At 43.8% G+C, this 24,531-nt stretch overlaps 1 protein-coding gene and 1 long non-coding RNA gene across 3 annotated transcripts; one reads left to right on the top strand and one right to left on the bottom strand.

Moving 5' to 3' along the window:
* The first annotated feature begins 2,745 nt into the window (after nucleotides 1-2,745).
* On the top strand, nucleotides 2,746-5,418 carry LOC120455203. Of its 2 annotated transcripts, none has more exons than XR_005616729.1 (3): nucleotides 2,746-3,420; nucleotides 3,665-3,743; nucleotides 3,824-5,418. It is a non-coding gene; the product is annotated as an uncharacterized LOC120455203 (long non-coding RNA). The 2 variants fall into 2 exon arrangements; XR_005616728.1 differs by having other exon boundaries at nucleotides 3,811-5,418.
* A 16,520-nt stretch (nucleotides 5,419-21,938) lies between these two features.
* On the bottom strand, nucleotides 21,939-23,065 carry LOC120451182 (trichohyalin). The gene is made up of 2 exons (XM_039634629.2): nucleotides 22,693-23,065; nucleotides 21,939-22,639 (listed from the first exon to the last, which is right to left on the bottom strand). Exons 1-2 carry the CDS (start codon nucleotides 22,951-22,953, stop codon nucleotides 22,070-22,072), a joined length of 831 nt encoding a protein of 276 aa, XP_039490563.1. The 5' UTR covers nucleotides 22,954-23,065; the 3' UTR covers nucleotides 21,939-22,069.
* Between the last annotated feature and the right edge of the window lie 1,466 nt (nucleotides 23,066-24,531).

Genomic DNA, 24,531 nt, shown 5'->3' with positions numbered 1-24,531 from the left:
AGATGTAAATTGGAGGGTTCTACTTTTTCCCTCTGTCCCGTTCCCAGTACCGTGACCCTTGTGTTCCCAGGATTCGCAGGACTTGTCAGCAGCGGTGTGTAATAAATTGATTGTGCCAGCAGGAGGCGTCTGGGACCCCTATTCCGAACCCCAATCCGGCACAGGAACGGACTCGATTCTTTTTGAAATTGATACCCCTAATGGCTGACCGGGTTCAGGAATGGCTGTGGATGTGGATGTGGATGTGGATGTGTCCTGGTGCTGCCTTGATTGACATGTGAATGGGCAAAGACGCAGCCACTTTCAGTTAGCCGCCCAATTAAGAGCGCTTTCTGCCTTTTGTGCCGGCAAACAAAGCCAAACACAAAGGCGGCGGTGACCAAGCCCCGGATACGGGTCCGTGGACATTGGATCCCCATCCGCATCCGCATCCAAACCTGGACCTGGACCTGGGCAGCACATAGATGTGAGCATGGATGTCGACTTGGTGGCATGGCGTGGCGTGGCATGTCAGTCACGCAGTTTTTCCGACGCTTCAAGCCGCCGTTCTGGAAGCCACAGCCAGGCGAACGATGAGACTGTCTCGTTCTCGTCCTCGTCCTGGTCTCCTTTTCCCTTTGGATTTGGGGCGGGGGGGCGTGGCATTTTGTGACTTTGTTGCGTGATTACCCTAATTGATGGGCATTTCCGGCGGACAAATGAAGCCACTCAATTAACACCTTTCACGAGAATAAAAGCCGCACGTCAGCTGCCCCGAAAACCCATCTTCCCATCTCCTGGCACTCACAACTCAGAGCTCGCAACGCGTTATTTATTCAGTAACATTTATTCAAATTGAGCATTTTTATGGTGAATATCTGCATGTTTGAGTGCTCTGTGGAGCAGTGGAAATGTCCAAGGAAACAGCCTCACTTTCGGGTAATTAAGGAATTTTCTGCAAAAGTTTTTCCCCATTGGCAGGACACTAAAAAGAATTTCAAATTACATGTGTAATTATTTTGGCCGCCAGCAAAAGTCGTCGACGTGCCTGTCAAAAATTCGTTCGCTGCGCATATTATAATGCCATTTGCAATTCTCTTTCATTTTCGCTTCTAATTTAACGAAATTAGCAAATAAAAAAGTTTTTCCGCAAAATTACACAAATGTAATTCAGCCACGAGACTGCAGGACCAGGACCAGGACCAGGACCAGAACCAGGAACAGGACCCCACCCAAGCCATTCAGCCCACACCAAATGGCGCAAGTCAAAATGGCAAGGCGGCCAAAAGAACCCGAAAAACGAGTCCAAAGTGAAATGGGGGCCATAATGACTGGGTGGCAACGGGGGGTATATTCGGTATGGGGGGAGTTCTATGTTGGGGTCGGGTCAGCGCTCATTTCGGGCGAAACTTTTGGAAATTGTATGATAATTTAAATATACAAACAAATTGTGTGGCGCTTTCAATAAAACTTTTACCATTTCTTGGGCTCTGGCCTTTTCGGGTGCGGCCAGCTGAGTTATTAGCGCATTAAGTGGCAAAATTTGTGTGATAGCCAAAGAATCAAATTGTTTTCTTGGGCCACTCAAAAAGCTAAAATCTAGCTATTCACTGTGACAGTTGTATAATCAAAAGTTAATCACAGTTTTGAGACAAAATCGTGAGTTGACGAAACAAGCAACAAACAGTTTGATTTGCTTTCTAAGAAATTTAATTTACTTTAGTCCTATATCCTTTTTACCTTATGCTGAGGCTATGAATGGTATAAATTATTCGATTTACCTTTACCAAAAATGGTGTTTCAATAAATACTGTGGCATTTCTATTCGCTGACGATCCGCGTTCGCCTTCAAGTGGCTGTCACACATCCTTGACTGATGGAACTGACAATTGCGGCAGTATTCCTGCAACAATAAGTCGACTGACACTCACACACACACACGCAAACACACATATCCTTGCAGGCGGGGGAGACTTCGTCCCCATGTCAATGCCTCAATCTAGATGTACGCTGCAATTTTCGAGGCCTGTCAACTTCAAAAACAGAAATGCCACATTTGCATGACAGCTCAATTCGTGAAATATTCACCAAAACTCATACGCACACACACACACACACTCGAAAGCGGGTTGTGTCCATTTTTTTGGAGTCGCAAAAAACAGGGCACTTGCTCACAGTCTGTCACTGTATGGATGTTAGTGTTATGGCTTATGCCACATGAAGGCTACACTGCGTTTTAAAGTGACACGATGTGTTTGGTTTATTAATAGACTCGACGAGATAGCTAATTTAAGTGTTCCCTTAAGCCACATTGAAATGATTGCTTTGCAAAGGGGTTAACAAAAAGTGTAGCATACTGTTTTGGGCAGAACAACTCAATACTCTTAGAACTTAAATAAAACTCTTTAAGCTGCATGATAAATATTTAATAAATAAATCTAAATATTAATCCTAAGAATGTTCCTAATTATGTACATCCCATACATCCTTGCAAGGCCTTTTTGAAAATACGTGTATTTCGAAGTCGGCCAGAATGCAGTGAGTGGCAGTAAGTTGATTTATTAAACATTCTGCAGGTGTGGTGGCCAAAAAAAACGCAACTGTCTTTCATCCTGCGAACGAATGGATGGATGTGTGTGCGAATATGGCCATTTGTAATAAATATTTGACGCACGGACTTTTTACGGCCTTAACGGGAATGAAAACAACGTCAAGCCGCACTTAAAATGGCAAATGGAAATTCTCACCAGTGGCAACCACAATTAATACACCGTAGAGCCGTACCAGCTTTCAGCCCGGAGTCGGGACATTCGCAGTTCGAAGTTTGTAGTCCGGGGATCGGTAGTCTGTACTGCCAAGTTCGTTGTCCGTACGTCCAGTGGAATGGAGTGGCCATGGCCATGGCGGTGCGGTTACTGCGTCATCATCTCGGGACTCCAGTTGGCCAATGCAATCAAAAACGATTCGCATCCGCAATATCAGCGATGACCTCAAAATCAACATGGCAGCCCGGCCAACCAATTTATTTGTTGACCCGTTGGCAATGCAGTCAATTTTTCCAACTGCCAGACAGCAGACTACGGACTACAGACTACGGACTGTGGACTACGGACTACGGACTACGGACTATGGACCACGGAATACAGACTACGGACTACGGAGGCCCAATCTGTCCTGCTCGCTTGTTTGTCCGCCGTGCTGGATATAAACCTTTGAGTCGCAATTTTTACGTTCGACTGCGGAAGACCACAAAATAATGACAGGAAATTATCTCGCAGCAGACGGGTTGCTCTGCTCGTTGGCCGGCATCCAAAACAATTTCACTCTGTTGTGATCCCCATTTCCATTCCCATTCCCCGAACGCCGTGATATTCCATGCCGGATGGGCTGCAATCGTAGGCTGATTCCAACTAATTCCGGGACTTATCGGAGCCAATAAGGGTCAGCTGTAGTACATTCCGTAATTGAAAATGGAAACACAATTGCCGGGCCGCGGGGCCAAAGTTTTTACACCTGCAAGCGAAGGCCCAAGGAAATCGCCAAAGTTTTATAATATTGTTAACATGAAAGGAGGAAACTGAGGCCACACATTTTGTGCGGCAGAGTGGAAAACTTTGGCTTTGTTTCTGCTTTCTTGCTACATAGGGTTTCCGTTTTTTCTCATATTTATTTTTTTCATTATCAGGCAATTTGCAAAGTGCGGTTAAGTTTTTGACAAAGCCTAGCCGACTTCAAAGGGAAACTTTCAAAATAATACCCGAGGTGTGAGTATTATTGTATCGTGCTTCATTTTCCTCCGCTTTTGATGAGTAATTTCTTAATAAAATTTAGATTTTGATTCCAGACAATTGTAACTTGTATATTAGCCACGAGCCAATGTACTCAACTAATTGCAGTGATTTGTAGTCGAGTTTTACAATAAATGCAAACGGAGCCCTAAGTGCATTTACCACTTCAAAGTGAGTCATTAACGAGAGCGTGTTGGCAAATACATAGATTGATTTAACCGCCTTCGAGTAATGGACATTGGACATTAGACATCCAGCTAGTGTGTTTGCTCAATAAACACACGATGTAATTTCTAAATCCAGAATAAACATTCGGTGCTGCGTGAGGAGAGTGGGCAAATCAAATGTGCAGCTGCTAATATGAAATGTACACAGACGGAAGAGTTAATCCTCATCGACAATTTGACATCAGCAGTTTCGATGCTTTTGCTTTCAAATAACGGAAGCCATTAAGTTGTCACATGCAGGCGGCGATCCCAGTGCCAGTGCCATAAAAAAAATAAATACGTATACGCCCGGTTGGCTGGCCTCACATCGGACTCTGACTCGGATTCGGATTCGGATGGGGATTCGGCTTGGGATTGGGATTCGGCAACGGGTTTTGTGCCGGGATATGGGCCATGATGGTGGTGCATTTGGGAAAAGCAAGCCACAAGTGGTCATTCAGACAAATGGCCAAATGGCGGTGCTCATGAATAATTCAGATTTTAAATTGCATTTATGCAAATGCGGATGCTCGCAGATTTTCGCCACTGGCTGTCGCGTTAGTCCGGCACAAAAAGAGGCCCCGTAGTGGGGTATCCACTACCACCCGTAACCGGGGAAACCTCCGATCCTCCGAAAACCCGTGAACCCGTGAACCCGAGGGCAATGCATTTGCAACTTAATGCGTCGAAAGCTGCGAGTTTTTGCGCTAATGCACAATTTGTATGCGTCAACACTTTCGTCAGCCCAAAAAATGGGCAGGATGCAGCCTCGTCCTTATCAAAAACCCTATTGATAGGACTGGAAGACACCGGCAGCTCCAAAGAAATGGAGGCCAAGTGACTCAGTGACCTGCAAGACATAAAATCCCGTCCAATCCGGGGCCACCTGTTCCCCGGGCCAACTCTTTGGCAATTTGTGTGCATCGCCGACTGCAGATGTTTTTCCTCCACTCAGTTCGAGGTCTCGCTCCAGAAACTTGCAGATTTATTGCCCAGAAACTTTTATTGCCTGCAAGAATATGTACGGGCCGAGATAAAGATGCAATCTGGAACTTGTTTGGCGAGTGAAACACTTTGCCATCTGCCATCTGAAAGTGTGTGGGGTAATTGAAGTCACTCAGTCGAGGAGGTGGCACTTTTCCAGGTCGCCTTTGTCTGTCTGTCTGTCTGTCTGTCTGTGCGTTTCCATTTCGGTTCCGTTCCAAAGATTTAGGCAATTGAAGGACAATTAAACATAGGAGTCAACTGATTTTTTGTACAAGTCCGGCTGCTTGATATGTGCCCTCAAATGCAAAGTGGATCGCAAACATGCCTAGTAGTTAATACGAACGAATAAATGGAATAAAGAATTCACAAAAAGGTTCTCTTCGCCACTGAATGTCAGTTCACCTTAAGCCCGATTGTAAGATGCTAACCATTTGGGACACTCTAATGGCAGCTCTTCGGGGGAAATCAATCTAATGGAAATAATAGACCCTTCGAGAGCGACAACAGTGGCCCAACTAAATGATGCTAATCGGATTTGAAAACGAGAAGCAGAGGGTATCGCTTTCCCCTCGAACGAGTGCAAAGAAAGGACGCAGTTGGCCAAAAGTGGGTTTTGGCCAACAGTTGGACAACGGACGAAGGGTCGAGACCATCGCCCAGAGATGCCTCACTTTTATACTGTTCCTCAGGGTAAATATACCTTCCAAATATTATAAGTACTTAAAGAAGGTGCTGAAGAGTGTTTGAACATATAAACAACATTCTGCACTGATGATTCGGTATTGACTTCTATTTACAGGGATGAAGCCATTAAATATATAGCAGATCTGTCTAGAAAAAGGCCAAGTTGACAACTATGCCCAAGGCTGGGAAAACCACGCCACAACCGCATAGAAATGGACAGCAATCCCATCCCCTCAAGGATATTGGATGGTGGCTCGTCATTCCAGGCGAGGCGAGGCGAAGCGAAGCGACTCGATTCGATATTCATTTATGCGCCTCAAAGATAAGCACTAAATAAATAAATGCCCACAGAGGGTGAGAAAATGTAAATAAATGACTGCAAAAATATGGCAAAAATCGAAGTCAAGCGCCGCCGGGTGATTCGTATGGAAATGAATGTGAAATGGCTGTCCTTCGAGTCCTGTAAATTGTTCACAGGCCTGCCTTAAATTACAACTGTCAATCGTATCGGCGAAAGGATAACACGACCAGAACGAACGATCTTATCTGAGTGTGCTTTTGAATTGGTAGCGTGTTTACGCACATATGGTGGCTGAAATCAAAACATCATGAAATTGTTTTTCCAACATCATTTGCTGGCCGAAAATTTCCATTTTTAGCTGGCTACGTATTTCCGTGCGTTTACAGAAGGGATATGAACAACATCCGGCGACTGCGGACCATCATTTCCAAAACAGCCCCATCTTCACCACTCATTGCATTTGGGCAAACATCGGGGTGGCGCCCATCCATGTCGACCAACCAACCGATTTGGTTATTACAAACTCATATCTTGTGCGGCTCGCAACCAAAGTGACCGCAGGACCAAAGGATGTGGCCTTACGGGATGCGGGGGCGTTGCTAAAAATTGTTCAAAATTTGCATTTTATATTAACGGAAACAGTTGTTGCCTTTGAGCACACAAGCTCCCCCAGCTGGAACCCACATCCACATCCACATCTATCCACATCCACATCCATCCTGATCCGCATCCGCTGCTCTTGTCCGGCCTGTTACACAATTCTAAAGCAAATTTGACGCGTTTATGCATGTAAATTAAACAAATTTGATTTTAAATATCTTGTGGCAGAGGCAGACGGACGTTGGGAAATGGTGCAAACGGATGGGATATGTGCTGGCCATATGGCCAGGGATTCCTGACCTGACCCACCAGCACCGGCATCATAAATAAAACAAATTCCTGGCGCTCCATGGGAAGGAAATATGGATTTAGATTTGGAAAGAGCCCAAGTCACCGTACTTCATGCGGTTGTTGAACTTGAGGTCCATTAATGCTAAGCATATTGAAATGCAAAACCCTCAAGAGAGCAACCACTTGTTACGCTCCATTGGATGCGTCTAATCTGGACATGGAGTCATTGTGTTTGTGGGATTAGAAGGATGAACAGAAGGCGGGTATCCTTATTGGGCATACACACTGGCTGACTGACGTATCGATTTCTGCCAGCTTCAATGAGCCTGTCACAGAATAGATATGGCTATTTGAAAGTATAGAATACCACATTTTAACCATCTTTGTTCCTAAAGTCTTATATCGCTGCAGCCAGCTGCCAATCTAAACCATTGTCCAATAATTGAGTTCGCTTAAGCAATCATTCAATTTAAATATATGTATACCATTTGGGGCGAAAACTTTGCTAGTTCGCAGACCGAAGTGAAACAAGGCGAGTGACGAAAAGTTCGCACGTGCTGGAGCATCGAGCGCCGGGATTATGGGCTAAATGTCGCAGCAGCAACGGCATCATCGGGATCAGCACCTCGGACCACAGGACATTGCAGAACAGGACACCCGCCCACCATCGCAAGGGGCGTGGCACGGCAGATGCACGGCAAAATCAAAGGAACAGCACTGTTGGCCGGGGCACTTAAAAGTCCATTAATGGCATTAAGTGGACATCGGGTGGACTGCGGGTTTTGGGGCACATTTGCTCCACAATGTTTGGCAAATCGAACGAGGGACTTAGGGGCAACATAAGCTGCATTCGATCCTTAAATATATGTATTTCATGCAGGTGCACTGCACTGCACTGCACTGCTGGATTCTCTCGCATTTAAGAGTCAAACCAAACATAATTTTGATGGGCTGCTCACGTTGTGCCGGGAATTTGCATGACAGGCAACACCAAAATCTGACAATAGCTGCGAAATTTCAATGGCTGCCAAAGTCCCCAGTTGCTGCTAGTAGTTTTGCTATTGCTCTTGCTGTATTTGGTGTTTTTGCTATTTTTGCTATTTTTGCTGTCACTGTTATGGGATTGGGTTTGGTTGTTCGATTTTGCGCCGACGGGTTTGAATTCACGGGATTTGGCCGGGAATAAAACGCACGAATGCGCCGACATCGCAGCCGCGACGCAAAACAAAAATGACAATGGCAGGCAGCAAATTTTTGCAATTCCCAACAGCACTTCAACTTCCGGCTGCCATTTTTTCCGGCCCCAGCATGGACCCGCCCCCAAACACCGCCCACCGCCCACAACTTGACAAAAGTTTTGCAGCAGCCATTGAAAATGTGACTCCATTTGAGATTTGCCCGGCCAAAACAACAACTGCAAGGGATTAAAGCTGACCAAGGAGTGCGGACTTTTTGATACCGATTCATGCTAAATAAATAAAACTATATCTTGGAGCTAGAAATATAATACACTTCATACTTGTTTCGGAGCTTGAAAACAAATTACAGATAAGAAACTAATAGCTCTGTATAAATCTCTTGATCAAAGAACAAGTTTAACTACTTTCAGATTATAAACTTAAAGCTCTTCATAAATCTTCTGATCTAAAAACAATATTAACTAAGTAAGATCATAATTTAACATAAACCAAAATACATAGTATAACAAAAAGCATCTTATTTCTTATATGCAAATTGCCCAATAACTGATATGTTGTATTTGCTTTGCCAGCACAAAGGGAATGGCAATATTTGTGAAATTTATATTAGCAAAAAAATTCATAAAATTGCATATGAATGGAATGCCCCCCCTACACCCTGTAAAATCTAACACCCGCACCGAATGCTGTGCATAAAAAACCGAAATTTATTTTATGTTTGAAACATTTTAGAGCCCGTGGAGTAATGGCCGTTGCACTTTTAAAGCGCCTGAAAAGCGTTAGATACCTCCAATCCCGCCTCCGCAATCGCCACTCCAAGCACATTCACATCCGCATTCGCATCCGCATCTGCATCCGCATGCTGCAGTGCCGCAATCAACTTGCAATCGAATGCAATCTGATGTGCTGATGTGTGGAGTGCGCAGGGCGGAGTGCGGAGTGCAGTGGGTGGTTTTCGCTTTTCTGGGCGATGGCATTGAGTGACTTGTTCCCAGGGAGGCCGTCCCGCACAACTTCTCGCCACTCCTTGAATGACATCCGCATTGCATTTGCATTTCGCAGAGCTCTCAATCAAATGTCTGGAACAAAGTGCTGTGCTGTTGGGAAAAGTTGTTCAGCACTCGCAAGTACACCAAGTACACACACTACCTCCAGGAGTACACAGTACGAAGTACCCAAGTGCCAGGCCGCCGATCTGGGACTGCTCCATCGAAAGATCTGAAGTCCTGAATGCAGTTGAAGGATGCAGGAGCTGTGGATGGTCAGAAATGGGAGGCAGAGCACGTCCAACGTTTTGGCCATCAATCACATCTTGATAAGGAGCAAATTCAATTTTGACAAATCACAAATAGGCTTTTGTAAACTCAAATTAATGGCAAATGCAGCCGAATGCCCGACGTAATTAAACGCAAGGATGCAAGGATGCAATGTGTGCGCTTGCATTTGAACAGGACAACTACTTACTTACTACTACTTAATTACTTTGCGATGTCATTTGCTTAAGGCCGCCTAATATGTGCCATCTAAATATGCCAACTGCTGGGCATTTCAAACTCTTGGCTTTAATTTTTGCTTCTCAGGCGTTGCATATGCATGTGCAAATACAAATAAATAATACATTATGGCAGAGCAGAGAATAAAAAACAAAAGAGAATGCATTGTGGCTTAATGCACAGGGACGTGGCCATAAAAATAATGCAAGTGCAATATTTGCTGGCTGTGTAAATATTTGCACAAATTTTCTTTTGATTTATTTGAGTGGAACTAATTGTGGGCGTTGAACTGCAAAAAAACCGAAATAAATCATAAATTTGCCAGAGACCGATAAAGATTTGCAATAAAAAAAAAGGGGGAGTATGAAGAATGAGCGGGTTATATTTACATTTGCATTGTCATATTGTATTTTCGCTTTGTGCGACTGACATTGAGTGGAAATTATTTAATTAAACTATCATCAGATAAATTGAAGCAGACAACTCCACCACCTCCAGCTGACTGACTGACTGACTGACTGCAAAGAGAGCTTCGTGTCTATGAAAAATTAATTTCGCTTGCAAGATACACTTGCGTGTCTGCGGACAATTTGTTGTCGGAAAAAACACAAGAAAAACAAAGAAAGCGACACAAGTTTAACACTTCGGAAAGTCACATCAAACTCTCGCCAAGTCTGCGATCTATGGGAAAGGTCAACTATATTGCAATGGGAAAATTAAGAAAGCTTATGGCCTTTGCGGAAGATCCCGAAACTAATTAACACATGCTATCGCACTTGCCGCAAATCCTTGCCCCAAGCCAGCGGAAAACACTGGAAAATGGCAATTTAAAAAATAATTATGAAAATGTCTGCTGCGAAAAGCGAAAAGCGCTGGCAGGCAGCTTCTGAAGGCGCTAAATGGTAATGAACATTACAAAAACAATTGCGAGTAATTATAATTTGAATGATAATAGCGAAACTTCTTAATCCCCGCAACGGTAATTTTTATCATCGCTTTTTCGCCTTTTCCCACTCACAAAAGACTCGGAGACAAAGGCGAAAACGTGGAAAACTCATATTAAAGTACGCCGCGCCGCAAGGAAAGCGTTCCGCTCCCGTTGCAATCACATTTTCACAGCGAAATGAAAGCGCTGGAAAAAGCGATCTGAATTGCTAGGAAAATGCCAGGGAAATCCTTATAAACCTTTTGGAGGGAAAATAGGAAGCAAAGTAATGTCGGACAATACGGAAAAGGATTATACTTAATACACATTCAGCTCATGAGTTGGAGTATGGCGAAATACGAAAAATATGAAATTTGATATGATATCAGTTTGATATTTTATAAACTAAAAGAGTGCAAAAGAGGTGTTTAAAGTAGATGCTGTAAGGTCAGCTATTGCAATTTGATTCAAATGCCACAAAATTCATTGTGACTAAGAACGTTAAAAAAACGTAGCATACTTTTATGGGTACATATGAGTGGTTCTTAGCTAAGCATTTCGAAGTCATTATCCTTGATGCTCTTAACAATTTTATAGGGAAATTGACGTTAGTTGTACTAAAACGTAATTGCTTAACCCCCAACTATAGTTATTTTCCTTCAGCCACTCATCTGTTTATGCGTGAAGCTGTCGAAGCATCATGGAAATTAATTCTAATTTGCAACTCCGCCCGGAAAAACCACACGCCCACAGCCGGACGTGGAGCTCATCAAGCCTTCGTCTTTCGCCTTCACCATCGCCTTCGCCACCAGAGACTTGCCCACTTTGCAGCTAATTATTCAGATGAAATAACCGGGCAAAAGAATCGACGGGGCCAGAGAAATTCGCAGCGAAAAATCAAACAACGAAATTGCTACTTGCAATTTCTCGTCACGTTCAAAACTTAATTAGTACATCAGACCATCAACGCGGCTGAGATGCGGCCAAAAAGCTGGCTGAGATGGCTGAAATGGCTGAAATGAAAGAAGGAGGAGGAGGGCTGGTAGTGTGGTCCTGCGGAGGCTGGGCCTGTCATAAGGACGTCATGTTTCTTAATTAGTTCTTTGTTATCATAACTTTGGTGAACTGAACGGCTGCGCCCCGCACTTCTCCACTTCTGGTTCTCTGGACTTCTCGACTTTGCGACTGGACGCTTCATTAGCACTAACATTTTGAGTTGGGCCAGCAAGCTGGAAAATCGATCGAGTCTCAGCTACTTATAGTATATCAATGATATAAAAATTCCATAATACCTACCTTCATTAAACTAGAAATACTTGATTTCTATAATATTTTCTTTTCATTTTCAAATCTTTTGTTTTCTCAATGTATTTATCTATGCTGACTGGCGAAGTTGCTTTCCTGGCCAGGCCACTCAGTTCACCTTGAACCCACCACCCTTCGGGATCAGTTTCGATGCCTGGGCGAAGGGAGTGGGTGGTGACCCCGGAAAATCCCGACCCCGGAGGCACTCCGATACCCCGCCACCCCCGCTACTCCATCCAAGGAGCACATATTCCGGCTCTTGGCATGCCGCACACGTAGAAGATTTCCGCACGAATTCGCAAAGCAACTCTTGATCCCTTTGACTCAGCCGGCGACATGTTTTCTTTGCCATTCTCTTTGATGTTTACAAATTACACCGAAAGTTGGCAAACAAATTTTCTTATTCACTTTTTCCCGAGTGCACACAATGAAATGGGCAAGCCAAACCAAATCCAAACCGAAACGAAACGAAACTGAACTAAACTAAACTAAACTAAACTAAACTAAACCAACGGATTGGCACTGGTCCGGGAGGGATTGTTGGATTGTTGGATTGTTGGATTGTTGGATTGTTGGATTGTTGGATTGTTGGATTGTTGGATTGCTGGATTGCTGGATTTCTAGATTTCTGGCTTGGAAGGTAAACGTTGAGAAATGCGGACGGAAAACGTGCCAAGTGAAATTGCGACTAAGAGACAATATTGTGTAAACACATTTACAATGCATTCTTGAGCGCTGGCCAAATACGAAAACTCTTGGAAATTGATTTACCAATTGGATTTGCGGGCCGAATATAATCGAAAATCCTGAGTTCCGTTTTGGAGTTTACCCAGGTATTTTGTAAACAAAGCCAACTGAATTCAAATGTGTACTTTACCAATCTGTTTTATGAAAGAAAAGTGTATTTGAATAAGTGAATGAATGATTGGCCATTTCTGCAGCAGAAATGCTACGCCTTTGATGCGGGTAAAACGGGGTCCTTTGACGGGAGAGAAAGCCAGAAACTAAAACAAAAACTTTTGAAATTTCTCCAATTATATTTTTACGCTATAGAAAGTTTGATGCCGAGCTGACTTCGTATGCTGATCTGCATCAGCCAAAACAAACACCCACACACACACAACAAAACACTACTCACACAGCGAAAACTTTCACAGCGAGAGTGTGAGTGTGTGTGAGTGTGAGTGTGTGTGAGTGTGGGGAAGAGATTCCATTTGTGCAAACAACAACGATAAAAACATCTTGAGGTCTAAGGATGAGCAAACTTTTTTGTTCACTCATTCATAAGTTTTTAATTAAATTGCCGTCACATTTCTCTTTTTATTTCCCCTTTTTATTTTTTTTTTTCATTTTTTTGCCCAAACAGGGATCCTTTCTTTTAATGAAGCCGACTTTTATGTCAGATTGGTTGTGTAAAAGGGTTCCATATTTAATGGGCCCGATCTAGATAGGGGAAAATCCCTGCTGAAGCGTGATTAAAATGGGTGAAAAAACAACATGGCTTTGAAACTAAATTGGCAATAAAGTATTAAGTGTGCAGTCTCATTAAAAATATTATTTAAAGTAGGTAACAGTTTTAAACAATTTATATATTTATATATAGCTATAAAATAGAGGAAATCTGTTTGGCAATCTTAATTGTTTGTTGGCTGTCGCGACTTTGCCCGCTGACTTAATGTTTTTGATAAGCGTTTCGTTTTGTTCAATTGAATGGGATTTTTTTCGGGGCAGCAGAAAAAGGAAAATAATTGCACGCGATGTTTACACGAAAGGTGAGGCAAATTGAGTGAAGGCCAGCGAGGGCAATTAAAACCAAGGCAATTTAGCCCTGAACATAAACGTAAATGTTTTTGGCACCCTCTCGTGAAGCAGGTGTTAACTCCATTTACACAGCTCTTTGGATGGCCAATGAGCTAACTAACTAATCCAATGAAATGGTTAAAAAAGGTACAAGTGATTGCTTTTAATCATAGACTCAAAAAGATGCCGCATAAAATTGCTGATGACAGCAGATATCAACTTGATTGGATTAAGCGTTCCGTTTCTAGAACATTTTATTCTGTGCGTTTAATCGCGTAATTGAACTGCCACATTTGACCAACTGCGGCTTCAGTTGACAGCGGAAAATGCAGTTTGGCTGTGGAAAACCTTGAAGGAGAAAAGCGTAAGAGCGCTTTTCCCAACTGCATACTGTATACCAGCAGCTGGAATCCAATTCGTTTCGCTGGCGGCTCAATTGTCAGTGCCATCAATCACGTGATTGACATTTGGGTTAGCATTTTGAGAACTCCCAGCTGGATGTTGTAATCGAGGCTGAAATGCTGAAATGCCGAAATGCTGAAATGCCACAGTAAGCCGGATGAGAAAGAGAGCACGAGCACAGTGGGAAGTGGGTAGAAATTAGCAGCATAACCGGATTTCAAATTTCCAAATGCAAAGTATTTTCGAGCTGAGTCCGATCCGCCTGCTGGCATCCAACTATGGGCTATTTCCGTGGCCCACACAATGGCCAGCAGTCGGACAAAAGCGGAGAGCCAGAAGAAAGGCGCTGGCAAAAACCGTATGGCCAAAATGGATAAGCTCCCAGTGCCACCACTACCATTGCCATTCTAGCCATTTTAGCAGCCATTCCTGCCACCCACCAATCCACATCCTTCCTGCTTCCCGCTTTTGTGCGCAAAAAAAAAAAGGGGAAAGGGAAAAGCTCACAAAGAAAAGGACGAGTGAGCAAAAAGTTTCGGGGGGGGGGCCAGCGGGGGGAGCACATCCTTCTGGGGGGTGACTTAAATAAAATTTGTTGATTTTATTGAAAAGTGATGATGTGTCAAATTTTTTATCGCATTACCAGAGCGCGGCTCTTATTTTGCTTTTAACCTTGCCATTTGCATAAAACTCGCATTGAATAGACACATTAGCATTCTTAATGGCGTGACCGCTGGAAGTCATTCGCTTTCCCCACTTCCCCCCTCTCACCATCACGCCCCGGAAAATTTATCAATGCCAAACACGTTTGGGTTGCCTTGCCAAAGGTCTGTTCTGTTCTGTTCTGGACAGGAATGGTCCGGAACCCAGGGATTGGCCCCACCTTGGAGATATTGTTGCTCCCACGAAATGAAGCGCATTCAGTGAAGTGACAAGTGAGCAATATGTCTGGATCGCTCCTTGTTGGGTTTTCTATAGGATTTTGGGGGGACTCAAAGTCCGGCACTGATTTTTAAGACAAATTGAACAGCGTGTCAAATGGCCCGACTCGAGTTCAACTTTTTGCTTGTTTAGTTTCTGGGATAGTTGAATGAATTATGTGCCAACGAAATCGATGATTCCATTTGGTGACGCTTCGTTTCTCGATTGTCTGTTGGCCCTGGGCGAAAAGTGATTTCCAGCAGTGAAGGGTCATTTCCGTTGGCCAATTGATAATCGCAGTGAAATTATCATTTTGGACAGCACATTTCCACTAGCCACGCACTTATTACACTGCAATAAACACGCAGCTCCAAAGGAGCAACTACTGACACCATTTGCTCGTGAGTTTCACCCTCGTCGGTCATCTGGCCAAGGCCTAAATGAGGAGAAATGCTTTTGCATTAGAGCTTTAGAGCGTTGGAGCGCATCCTGGCCATAAATAACATGACGTTTCATTAGCCTGGCGAAATGAAAAGCTATGATCGCCTAGCCAGCTGCCAGAGACAATCAAGGCAGTTATTCTGGCCAACTGCTGGACACTAATTCCCTAGCTACAGTCGCGTTCAAGTCGTTAGCAGTGGATGCAATTAAATAAACAAACCTGCGTCAGGCTTACAAGTAATACTTCATTACAATTTATAACATTTGTTTTTAGAATATGAATAAATATGTGAAATATTGTTTAACAACTTAAGTTACTGAGTTGATTAAATGAAGTTTGGTAAAACTTGTTGCTGCTTCCTTTTAAATACTACTTCTAATTTTATGAAAGCAGCTGTATGCGTGTGAGTTCCAGGCAGCAGTCGGCACAGGTGTTTTAATCACGGCAAGCTGCGACTTCCATCCCTTGGCGCCTCGTCCTGGGTGCCTCGTCCTTTGTCCTTCGTACCGCTGCCCCCGCCGCAGAGCGTATAAATTTTCATTTCCAGTTTCATGGCTCGACGCACGGAAAACGCTGTAAGGAGGCCCAGGACCACGGATCTCCATGCTCCATTTGCCATTTGCCTTTGTCGCTTTTTATTGCCTGCACTTCATTTGCTACGCAATTCGGACCCAAGGCTCTACTCCACTCTGCTCTGTGGAAAACCCAAAAAAAAGTGCTCATAAAGCGAGTTTTGGGTTAGACGACCGCAGAAAGTTAATTAGAATTAATGCGCCGGCCGGGCTGTTCCAGAATCGCATTTGAGTGCACCAGCAGCCGGGCCCATTTCGCTGTATAGTATTATATGTTTACATTTAAATGCCAATGTGCTGCCGCCGAGGAGCGAGACGAGAAAGGACGAAAAGGGACGAAAATGGTGTGCAATAATCATTTCTGTGTGTGCCAACACGGGCTCACGTAGCAGTCGTCATCGTGACGCTCTGGAGGGCCAAATGAGGAGCCGGCAAATCGGCAAGGACGAAATATTAAAATCCAACATTCACAAAGTCACGAAGCGCCAGCGACACCAGCAGCAGCCACCACAACAGCAATAATAACACCGCCAGCAAGGACAAGAAAAACAGGAGTTGAGCAGCAACTGCCACCACAATGCTAAGCAAATAGACAAAGTAATGAAAAAAATGCGCCAACTCCCAGACATAACGCAGCGATTCGAATACACGATACCGTACATAGAACTCCAGCTTTCATAAAATGATATAATGTTATGGGTATGATATAGTAGCTGCTACCGCTTTTCAAATCTCTAATCGTATCTCTTAAATATATCAATGAAATTGGTGCTCACAGTGGTTATGTTTTTGCATTTAGTATATAATTGTATATTGTTGTTTATATACTTTACTTTTTATTCATTGCTGTATATTTGCACTTTAATATTAGTCAGCATTTCATAATCCTCAAATAAAATATGTTATCCCCCAAAAAGCCCGAGTACATAGAAAAAACAAACACCGAAAGTTTCGCTGGCAGGAAGACAGGACAAAAAAAAAAAAGGACCGAAAATAGGAAAAAACTCATCAGGCGGAATGGAGGTCGCCACGGGTGCAGTAAACGTGGCTAATGAATGCTTTTGGCCCACTGATGGTAGCTCTGTGTTTAATTTAATAACACGCACACACACCCACACATTCACACACACACTGCGAAAGAGACAACACACACACACAGAGACATGTGTAGAACTCCCACCACATACACATGTCGCCATCTGCTTGTGTGTGTGTTTGTATATTGAACAAATAAATTTGAAATGTTGACAACATTTTGCTGTTTGTTCATAAACGAGGCCATCGTCACCTGTGGGAGTGCACGTGCCACCACCACCAGCACCGCCCAACTGCCCTGAACCACTGAAGCACCCGGATCCAAGCCCACCAGGATCCAAAACACCACCCGTAACCTGACCCACCCGGAATCATCACAATCGCATCGCAGTACCAAAGCCGTGGGGCAATAAAAACTGACGCCACCGACAGCGGAAACTACTTTCTCCCCAGGGTGCCGCACACACGCATAAAAAAGCAAAACTTTCGCATTACGAGTACTGCCACATGACCATACAGACCATATAGACCAAATAGACCATATAGACCATATAGACCATAGAGACCAAATAGACCATATAGACCATAGAGACCAAATAGACCATATAGACCAAATAGACCATATAGACCAAATAGACCATATAGACCATATAGACCATGTGCACATAGACCATAGACCATGGAGACTTCCCCCATCAGCAACTGAGCAAGGCACACCAGCGAGCACTTACATTTCAAACCCATAAACTGTCATGTAAAATCCCAGAAACTTTCATTTGCAATTTGCTTAAAGTTTATGCAATAGGTGCGCCACAATAAAAAGTTCGCCAAGGTGTATGGACCATAATAAACCCGGAGTTGCAAACGAAGCAAAAAGTCCTTTCCACCCACGAACATCAAGGTGTCTGTGGAAAAACTTCAATAAATATAAAATTTTCAGACTAAAGTACTTTGAAATATAGAGAGTAAAACTGCGAGGGCACAAAATAGTGTCCTCAGACACAGGACACGGCATTGTCATTGAAATAATGCGCATAAAACGAGGAAATACACTCGCTTTTTAGACCATTAAGCAAACACGTATTAATGTTATATAAATGAAGGTAAGGTAAGACCTACAACTCACTGTTTTCTCGCTTAAAAGGTAATATTAAATGTGGCTCACCCAAAGGGAATTCAACAATTACGTTTTCCTTTGAATCTGCGAATTTAAAATGCCTCATATGTTGTGGGAAAACCCCGGGAAATTCGGTTTAGAGAGCTTTACGATGCATATAAAAGCAGGGAACGCATGCATTCAATCAATTTCAAAGTTATTTGTTACAAATTTCAAGTGCTGGCCCAATGTTAATCAAAATTAAATGCCATAAAAGGCGCAGCGAGTGAAACTGCTTATCGTCTACCGCCATGTACACAGTTAAAAACCGGAAGTGCTTTCACTGGCGAGAAAGTCGGGGGAGGCAGGCAGGATCATAATAATAATGCGGGGTGGTGGGGTGTTAAATGAGCAATGAGCAAGTAGGTAATGTACCTTCATATTTCAACGTCACAACGGCGTCGTCATCATTTTTCTGCGGCCAACGCAACGGCGATGACATCAACAGTTCTGCATAAATTTGCACCCGATAAAAATTTCAAATGTTTTCATCAAATCATTTTGGGTGAGGTTTTCCTGGCGGTGGCGATGGCATTGGGAAAACCCCAGCAATTCGAAGGAGTGAGTTGATATGGGGTCTGGGCTTTGGGGTTCTGGGGTTCTGGGGTTCTGGTTTCTGTGATCTGGAGTCTAGTCGTCATCCATCATTAATGGAGCGCACGAGGGCTGAAGGAGTTGAAATGGCAACTAAGCGCCACGGGCTACTACGGAAAATGTGCGGGAAATGCGGAAAATGCGGGGTGGGAAATGAGGAAATGGGGAAAAGCCGGGCTCTGAAACTGAGAAACGTTGACGATGACATTACTTTTTAATGACTTTGACTTTCTGCAGCAATTGGTGTGCGTCTGGCACTACGGCATCCGGAATCCTGCCACTTTTGTTTCGTTTTATGGGCCTCATTGAAGACTGACTGGGTGTTCGTTTGGATTTTATGCTCGCTTTTATATTTATTGGTTCGCTTTAAATTTGCTCATCCTTTGTAGCGCTCTGATTTCACTTTTTTCGCACGTGCACATCTTTTTTTGACGGCTTTGGTATCAAAAGTATTAATACCACTTATTTGCATACTCTGTTTGCCCACATCTACTTACTATACTTCACTGTGTCACCAAATCCCTGCGAGAATCCGATGCACAAAAGACACTTTTCAATGAAATCAAACAGTTGCATGCATGTCCTTTTTATTTGCAAAAAAATGCAGTACAAAATATTGGATGCTTCACACAGAGCTGTTACTATGAAATACCACCATTTTAATTCGCAGCATTTTCTATATTTCTTTTTTTTTTGCAAATATCCAAAACGAAATTTTCCATGAAAGATATACATTTCATAAATGGAACTTTTTATAATGAAAGGCGAAATGAAAGGATGCGTTTCGTTACCAAGGTTTTTCATTGCAATTAAAGTGTATTGCTGAGCGCTTAAAAATGTCGGCCAATTTTTGCACAAGTTTTTTGTTCATACTGCGCTGTGCCGTGGTGTGCCACGCCCACTTTGGGTCAAAGATATGTACGCCCTTTTTGGAGTCGCAGGCTCAAAACCGCCGACGGCTGACGGCTGCCAATATTCGTATAATATTTTCACTGTGAAATATTTTCTGCTCATAAAAGAAAATTGACTGCGAAAATTGTTTTTACCGAGGCGGTTGCAGCTCAACTGCCGCCGCCGCTGCCACGCCCCCTTTGGGTTTCAGTTTTGCGGGCGTACGTCCATAAATGTGTATGTGCTTTGTTTACTTTTTTGCGTGTGCACTTTTACGTTTTTATGCGTTATTTTGCATGCATCAGCGCGTTATTAAATTCCGTGCCCCACAAGGAGCGAGCATCCGCATCCGCATCCGCATCCTTCGTCCTGGCGTCTCATTTAACCGCAAGCTCCTTGCCATAAAAGCCAAAAAATAACACGAGAAACGTATACATTCCGCCGTATACATACACCGCCCCCCGCCATCAAATTGGGCACATTGTTCCGCCTTGAATTCGCGATTGCTCCGTTTGCTAGCTCGTATAAATTCGAGGCACTCCGCGGATTTTTACATTCGCATCCGCGCATCCGCATCCGCATCCGGAATGCAAGGCACGCACTTTCGCCGGCACATCATTATGAACTCCGATACTTGTCACCTGATACGCAGCTGACTTATATTTTGTTTAGATGGTAATCCTTGCTAAGAGAATATTAAGGATGTTGATGTCAATAAGCAGAAGTGAAAGAGCCTCGTAGGTTTTCTCGGTCTGCAGATACAGATTCAGTTTTGCAGGATATTGCATCGCACCATATGGATTAAATACTATTATTACACCGAAATATATACTGCTCTTTTTGTACTTAAACTGCAAAATGTACATTTTTTTAAAACAACCATTCAATTACATGTTTTTCTCACCTTTTTATTTCCAATCAATGGCATTTTTTTCATCAACAAATAGGTGTAAAACATGATTCGTATTCATGTCCAACACTTTCCGGTTTTCTGGTTTTATTTTTATTTTTATTTATCTATGAAACTATTTGCAACTGTATCTTGTTGCAGTTTTTGTGCGGAGCTTTAAAAAGTAAATAATAGAAAATTGTGTCGGCAAAAGTATGTACTTTAATTTGTTTAAACCAATTTTCCTTTCATTAAACTTTCACGTTAGCAGAGTCCTGCAGGACTTAACATTTGTTTGACCGTTAATTCAAACAGCATGCTAACGCATCAAATCCTGTTGACTACAGTGCAATGTTAGCAGTCACCCCGCTGCATCTGTTAACCGTTAGCACAGTTTTCCCCAACTCCTGCTGTTTGCAGACTGTTAAGCGCTCGTTTGATGTATGTTATGTAAGGGGGCTGGACGAACAGTGGTGGCCAATGTTAAGTTTGCTGTAAAGGAATTGAACTTGGTAAAAACTCGTCCTTAATCTTTAAGAAATTCAGCAGCTCGTGTAAGTTACAATTTAATCACATTCAATTTCCATTCAAAACGAGAGCAGTTGATGGATGCTCACCTTTTAGCCCCTTCGGCAAATTTGCAATAAATACCTATGCCAGTGTACCTCGATAAACACATGCAATGCAATTCATCATTCAGGCACACACACATACCAAACACACACACAGGCACAGGTGAATGATCTGGCGGTGAAAGAGGGATTCGTGAGCGGTTTTCAGGGAACTGGGAAATGGGAGATGGAATCTATTGAAAGGACGAGGGGCCGCCGCCAAAACGTCCCATTAACAGGAGCTCAATGCGCAAAAAGTCAGATCCTATGGCTGATGGCTGGAGCCAAAAAGCAAATGTCAACACTATCAATCATCGCTTTGACAGTTTGAGTGCTTGTTTTAGTATTTGTGCTTTTGATTATGTGACTCACACACTCGCACAGCCACACACCCACTCACTCGCACTCACACACATGCAGGCGCATCAATTGATACACTTACAACAAATTGTTTGTAGTGGAACACGTGGGCGTGGCCTGCGGACGGGATTGCATCGGTTCGCTCGACGTATATGGGCTATGGGATATGGAATACGGGCTATATGTAACATATACATGTATGTATGTACATATGTATGTATGTGGATGGTGGGTGGGTTGGGGCAGGGCCACTTGATTGATGGAGCCACCGACCTAAGCCATTTTAAATGAACAAATTGAATGTGCGGCAGCTCACATGCACACCTACAGCAGCGGGCATTCGCATAGCAGCGAGTGTTTACTTTAGAACTAGAAAATACAAGCTCATCTTACCTCCGATTGAATCATACATTTGAAATGTCTCAGCATTTTTTTAATGCAACATTTATGCAGTTAGTTAGAAAGCACTATTGATTTGCCCGCCACAGTGAGTTTGCGGTTGCCTGCTGGTGATTATAGTAATTTAATTTCTTCGAACAAAACAAATTTGCAACAAAATCCGAACAAAATGAAATCCCGAAAAGAAATGAAAAAAACTGAAAAAAAGAGAAAAACTAGATGGCAAATCCCCGCGCAGGTCAACGTGCGGTCTGCGAGAATGGATTGGGTCTGGCGCGGAACGTGGTCCTTTGGCGCTGCTTCTGGTACGCCTCCCGTTCCGCCCGCTGGCGCTGATCCTCCAGCTCGCGACGCCGCTCCTCCTGCGCCTTCGATGTCTGGATGTTGAAAAGGCGCCGCTGCTGGACTCGCAGCTCGGCGGTCAGGTTGAAGGGCTCCACCTTCAACTTCAGCGGCGGAGCGGCGGCAGGACGATTCGAGGACCTCAAGGGCTGTCGGCTGCTCAACGGAATGGGCTTGGCCCTGGGCGCCTGCATTCTGAGTAGTTGGCACTGCTGCTCGCGCTCCCTCTGCACTTGCTGCACGTGCAAGCGACGCTTCTGCTCCATTTCACGCGAATTCTTGAGCACATTGGGCGTCGTGGGACAGGTGACGCGATGCACGACGACCTTGGAGGCCTGGCGCTCGTGTGCCTGCCGGAAATCGGGCATCGGTCGGCTGTGGAACTCGCGCTGCTTGCGCTCCTGCTCCTGGCACTCGCGGATCAGCTGATCCTTGCGACTCGAGTAGATGTCCTTGAAGCGATAGGCCTAGTGCATACAAAAAACCATAGAAAATGCCAAAAGATTAAGGATTTCAGTACCTTTGGAGTGGACACCTGCGTTGGAAGTGTGTTCCTCTCGCTGCCGACCTTCAGGCTCTTGAAGAGATTGGCGACCAGCATCTGGGAGTGCTGCTGGGCCTGGCTGACAAGCTGCCTGCCACGTCGCTGCAGCTGCTCCACCTGCTCCCGATGCAGCTGCAGACTGGGAAACTCCCCACTTGCTCGTATTTCGGATGCAAAGCTGTCCATCGACTCCATACCCAAATCGCCCCAGTTGTACTCAGCTTTCGAATCCGACATTATTATATATCATACACGAACTATGTAATTCAGGGATGTGCTCTATGCTCTGTGCTTTGTGCTCTCGTTGATGGAAACTAATGCGGCAGAGTGGCTGGCATTTCAGTTACATTCGATTATCGGCCTACTCGGAGCCCAGGTTTCAAATGAAAATGTTTTGGGCATTAGTGAAAATTTCATTTGGACGTGCGCTGGTATGAATAATGTAAAGTATTCCGGCTGACACTTGCTTCCAAATGGTTGGGGCTCCTGTCTGCCACTTCCTGCCTGCTCATCCCCTCTGTATGCACTTCCAAGGGGGTGGGGGCGGTGGTGGTGGTGCAGTGGGCGTGGCAGTGGCTCACCGCCCTTCTGGCGAACTGTCATTTTCCTGTCGAACTGTCTGTCCCCGTCAGTCCGGGACGTCTATGTGGTGTCAATTTGATTGCAAAGGTAATTCAAATAATCTCATCATACACAATCTGGCTGTATATCCTGCCCTGCTCCTTCATCCCCAGTCATGAAGTCCTGAGTCCTGCGTCCTTAGTCCTGAATGCTGAATCCAGTCCCAGTTCCCCATTCGAATCAGAGTTCCGCCCTTCATTTCAAACGACAACTTCAAAGCGAGCACTGCAAATAAATCAAATTAAATTTAACATTTGCTTTTTTTTTATTATTTGGCCCACACAGCAAGTGGGTGAAATTTAATTTTCAGCAACAGATTTCGTTGGATTTCATTTAAAAAGGTTCTCTATAATTAAATTGATTAAAAGATGGAATATAAAAGTGCGAAATGTACACGCATATGCATTTTAATCCGACACAGTCAGTTAATGAATACGAAACATCAGCTGGTGAGCGCAGAAAAATAGTTTGATAATTCATTTTGTTTGTTTGAGTTGCAAAAATATACAATTCAATGGTGCACAATATAAATGAAAACAAAGGATAAATATTGCAAAGGCGATTGTGAATGGAAATACAAAGGATAAATATTTCAAAGGAGATTGTAAATGGAAATAGATCGCCATAAATATGATTACAAACAAGCCGTGCCACAGTAATCAGTGGAAAGTGCCGCTTCTTATGGGGGAATTAGTAGTGATTCCCCCCACTTACCAAAAGGAAAACTCACACTTTTCCAGTGGCAGCTGTAAAAGTTCGCTTTTTGATTAACCACAACAAGTTGTCCAGAAGTTTGTGGCCCCAGACATGTGCCATAATCCACTCCAGCCAGCAAATGAGCCATCCTGATTAAGGATTATAAGGCTATGTAAATACACATGTCCGCTGAGCCGTGTGGGGTTCCAGTAACTTTTTAAAAGCCCCGCCAGATAGCCGACACTGCCACTGCTTAGCAAATAAAAGTTTGGCCTTATATCTCTGATAGACATTAGCTGGGCGAAAAGTTAACAAAGGAGTGCGCTTGGCCAAAACTTACCGACTGATAAACGTGCCTCACAAACAGTGAGAGAGAGAGGGCAAAAGTTATTCCCGAAACTTGCCGCAAAACAAAAACCCGTACTTCCTATCTCTGCGATAATTGCTCCTTTAACTAGAGGATTTTTCGCAGTATTTTTTCTCTTATTTTTGTTTTTG

The sequence above is a fragment of the Drosophila santomea genome, chromosome 2L, assembly GCF_016746245.2.
Source record: "Drosophila santomea strain STO CAGO 1482 chromosome 2L, Prin_Dsan_1.1, whole genome shotgun sequence".
Lineage (NCBI taxonomy): Eukaryota > Metazoa > Arthropoda > Insecta > Diptera > Drosophilidae > Drosophila > Drosophila santomea.
This window is presented reverse-complemented; position numbering and strand designations above follow the sequence as displayed.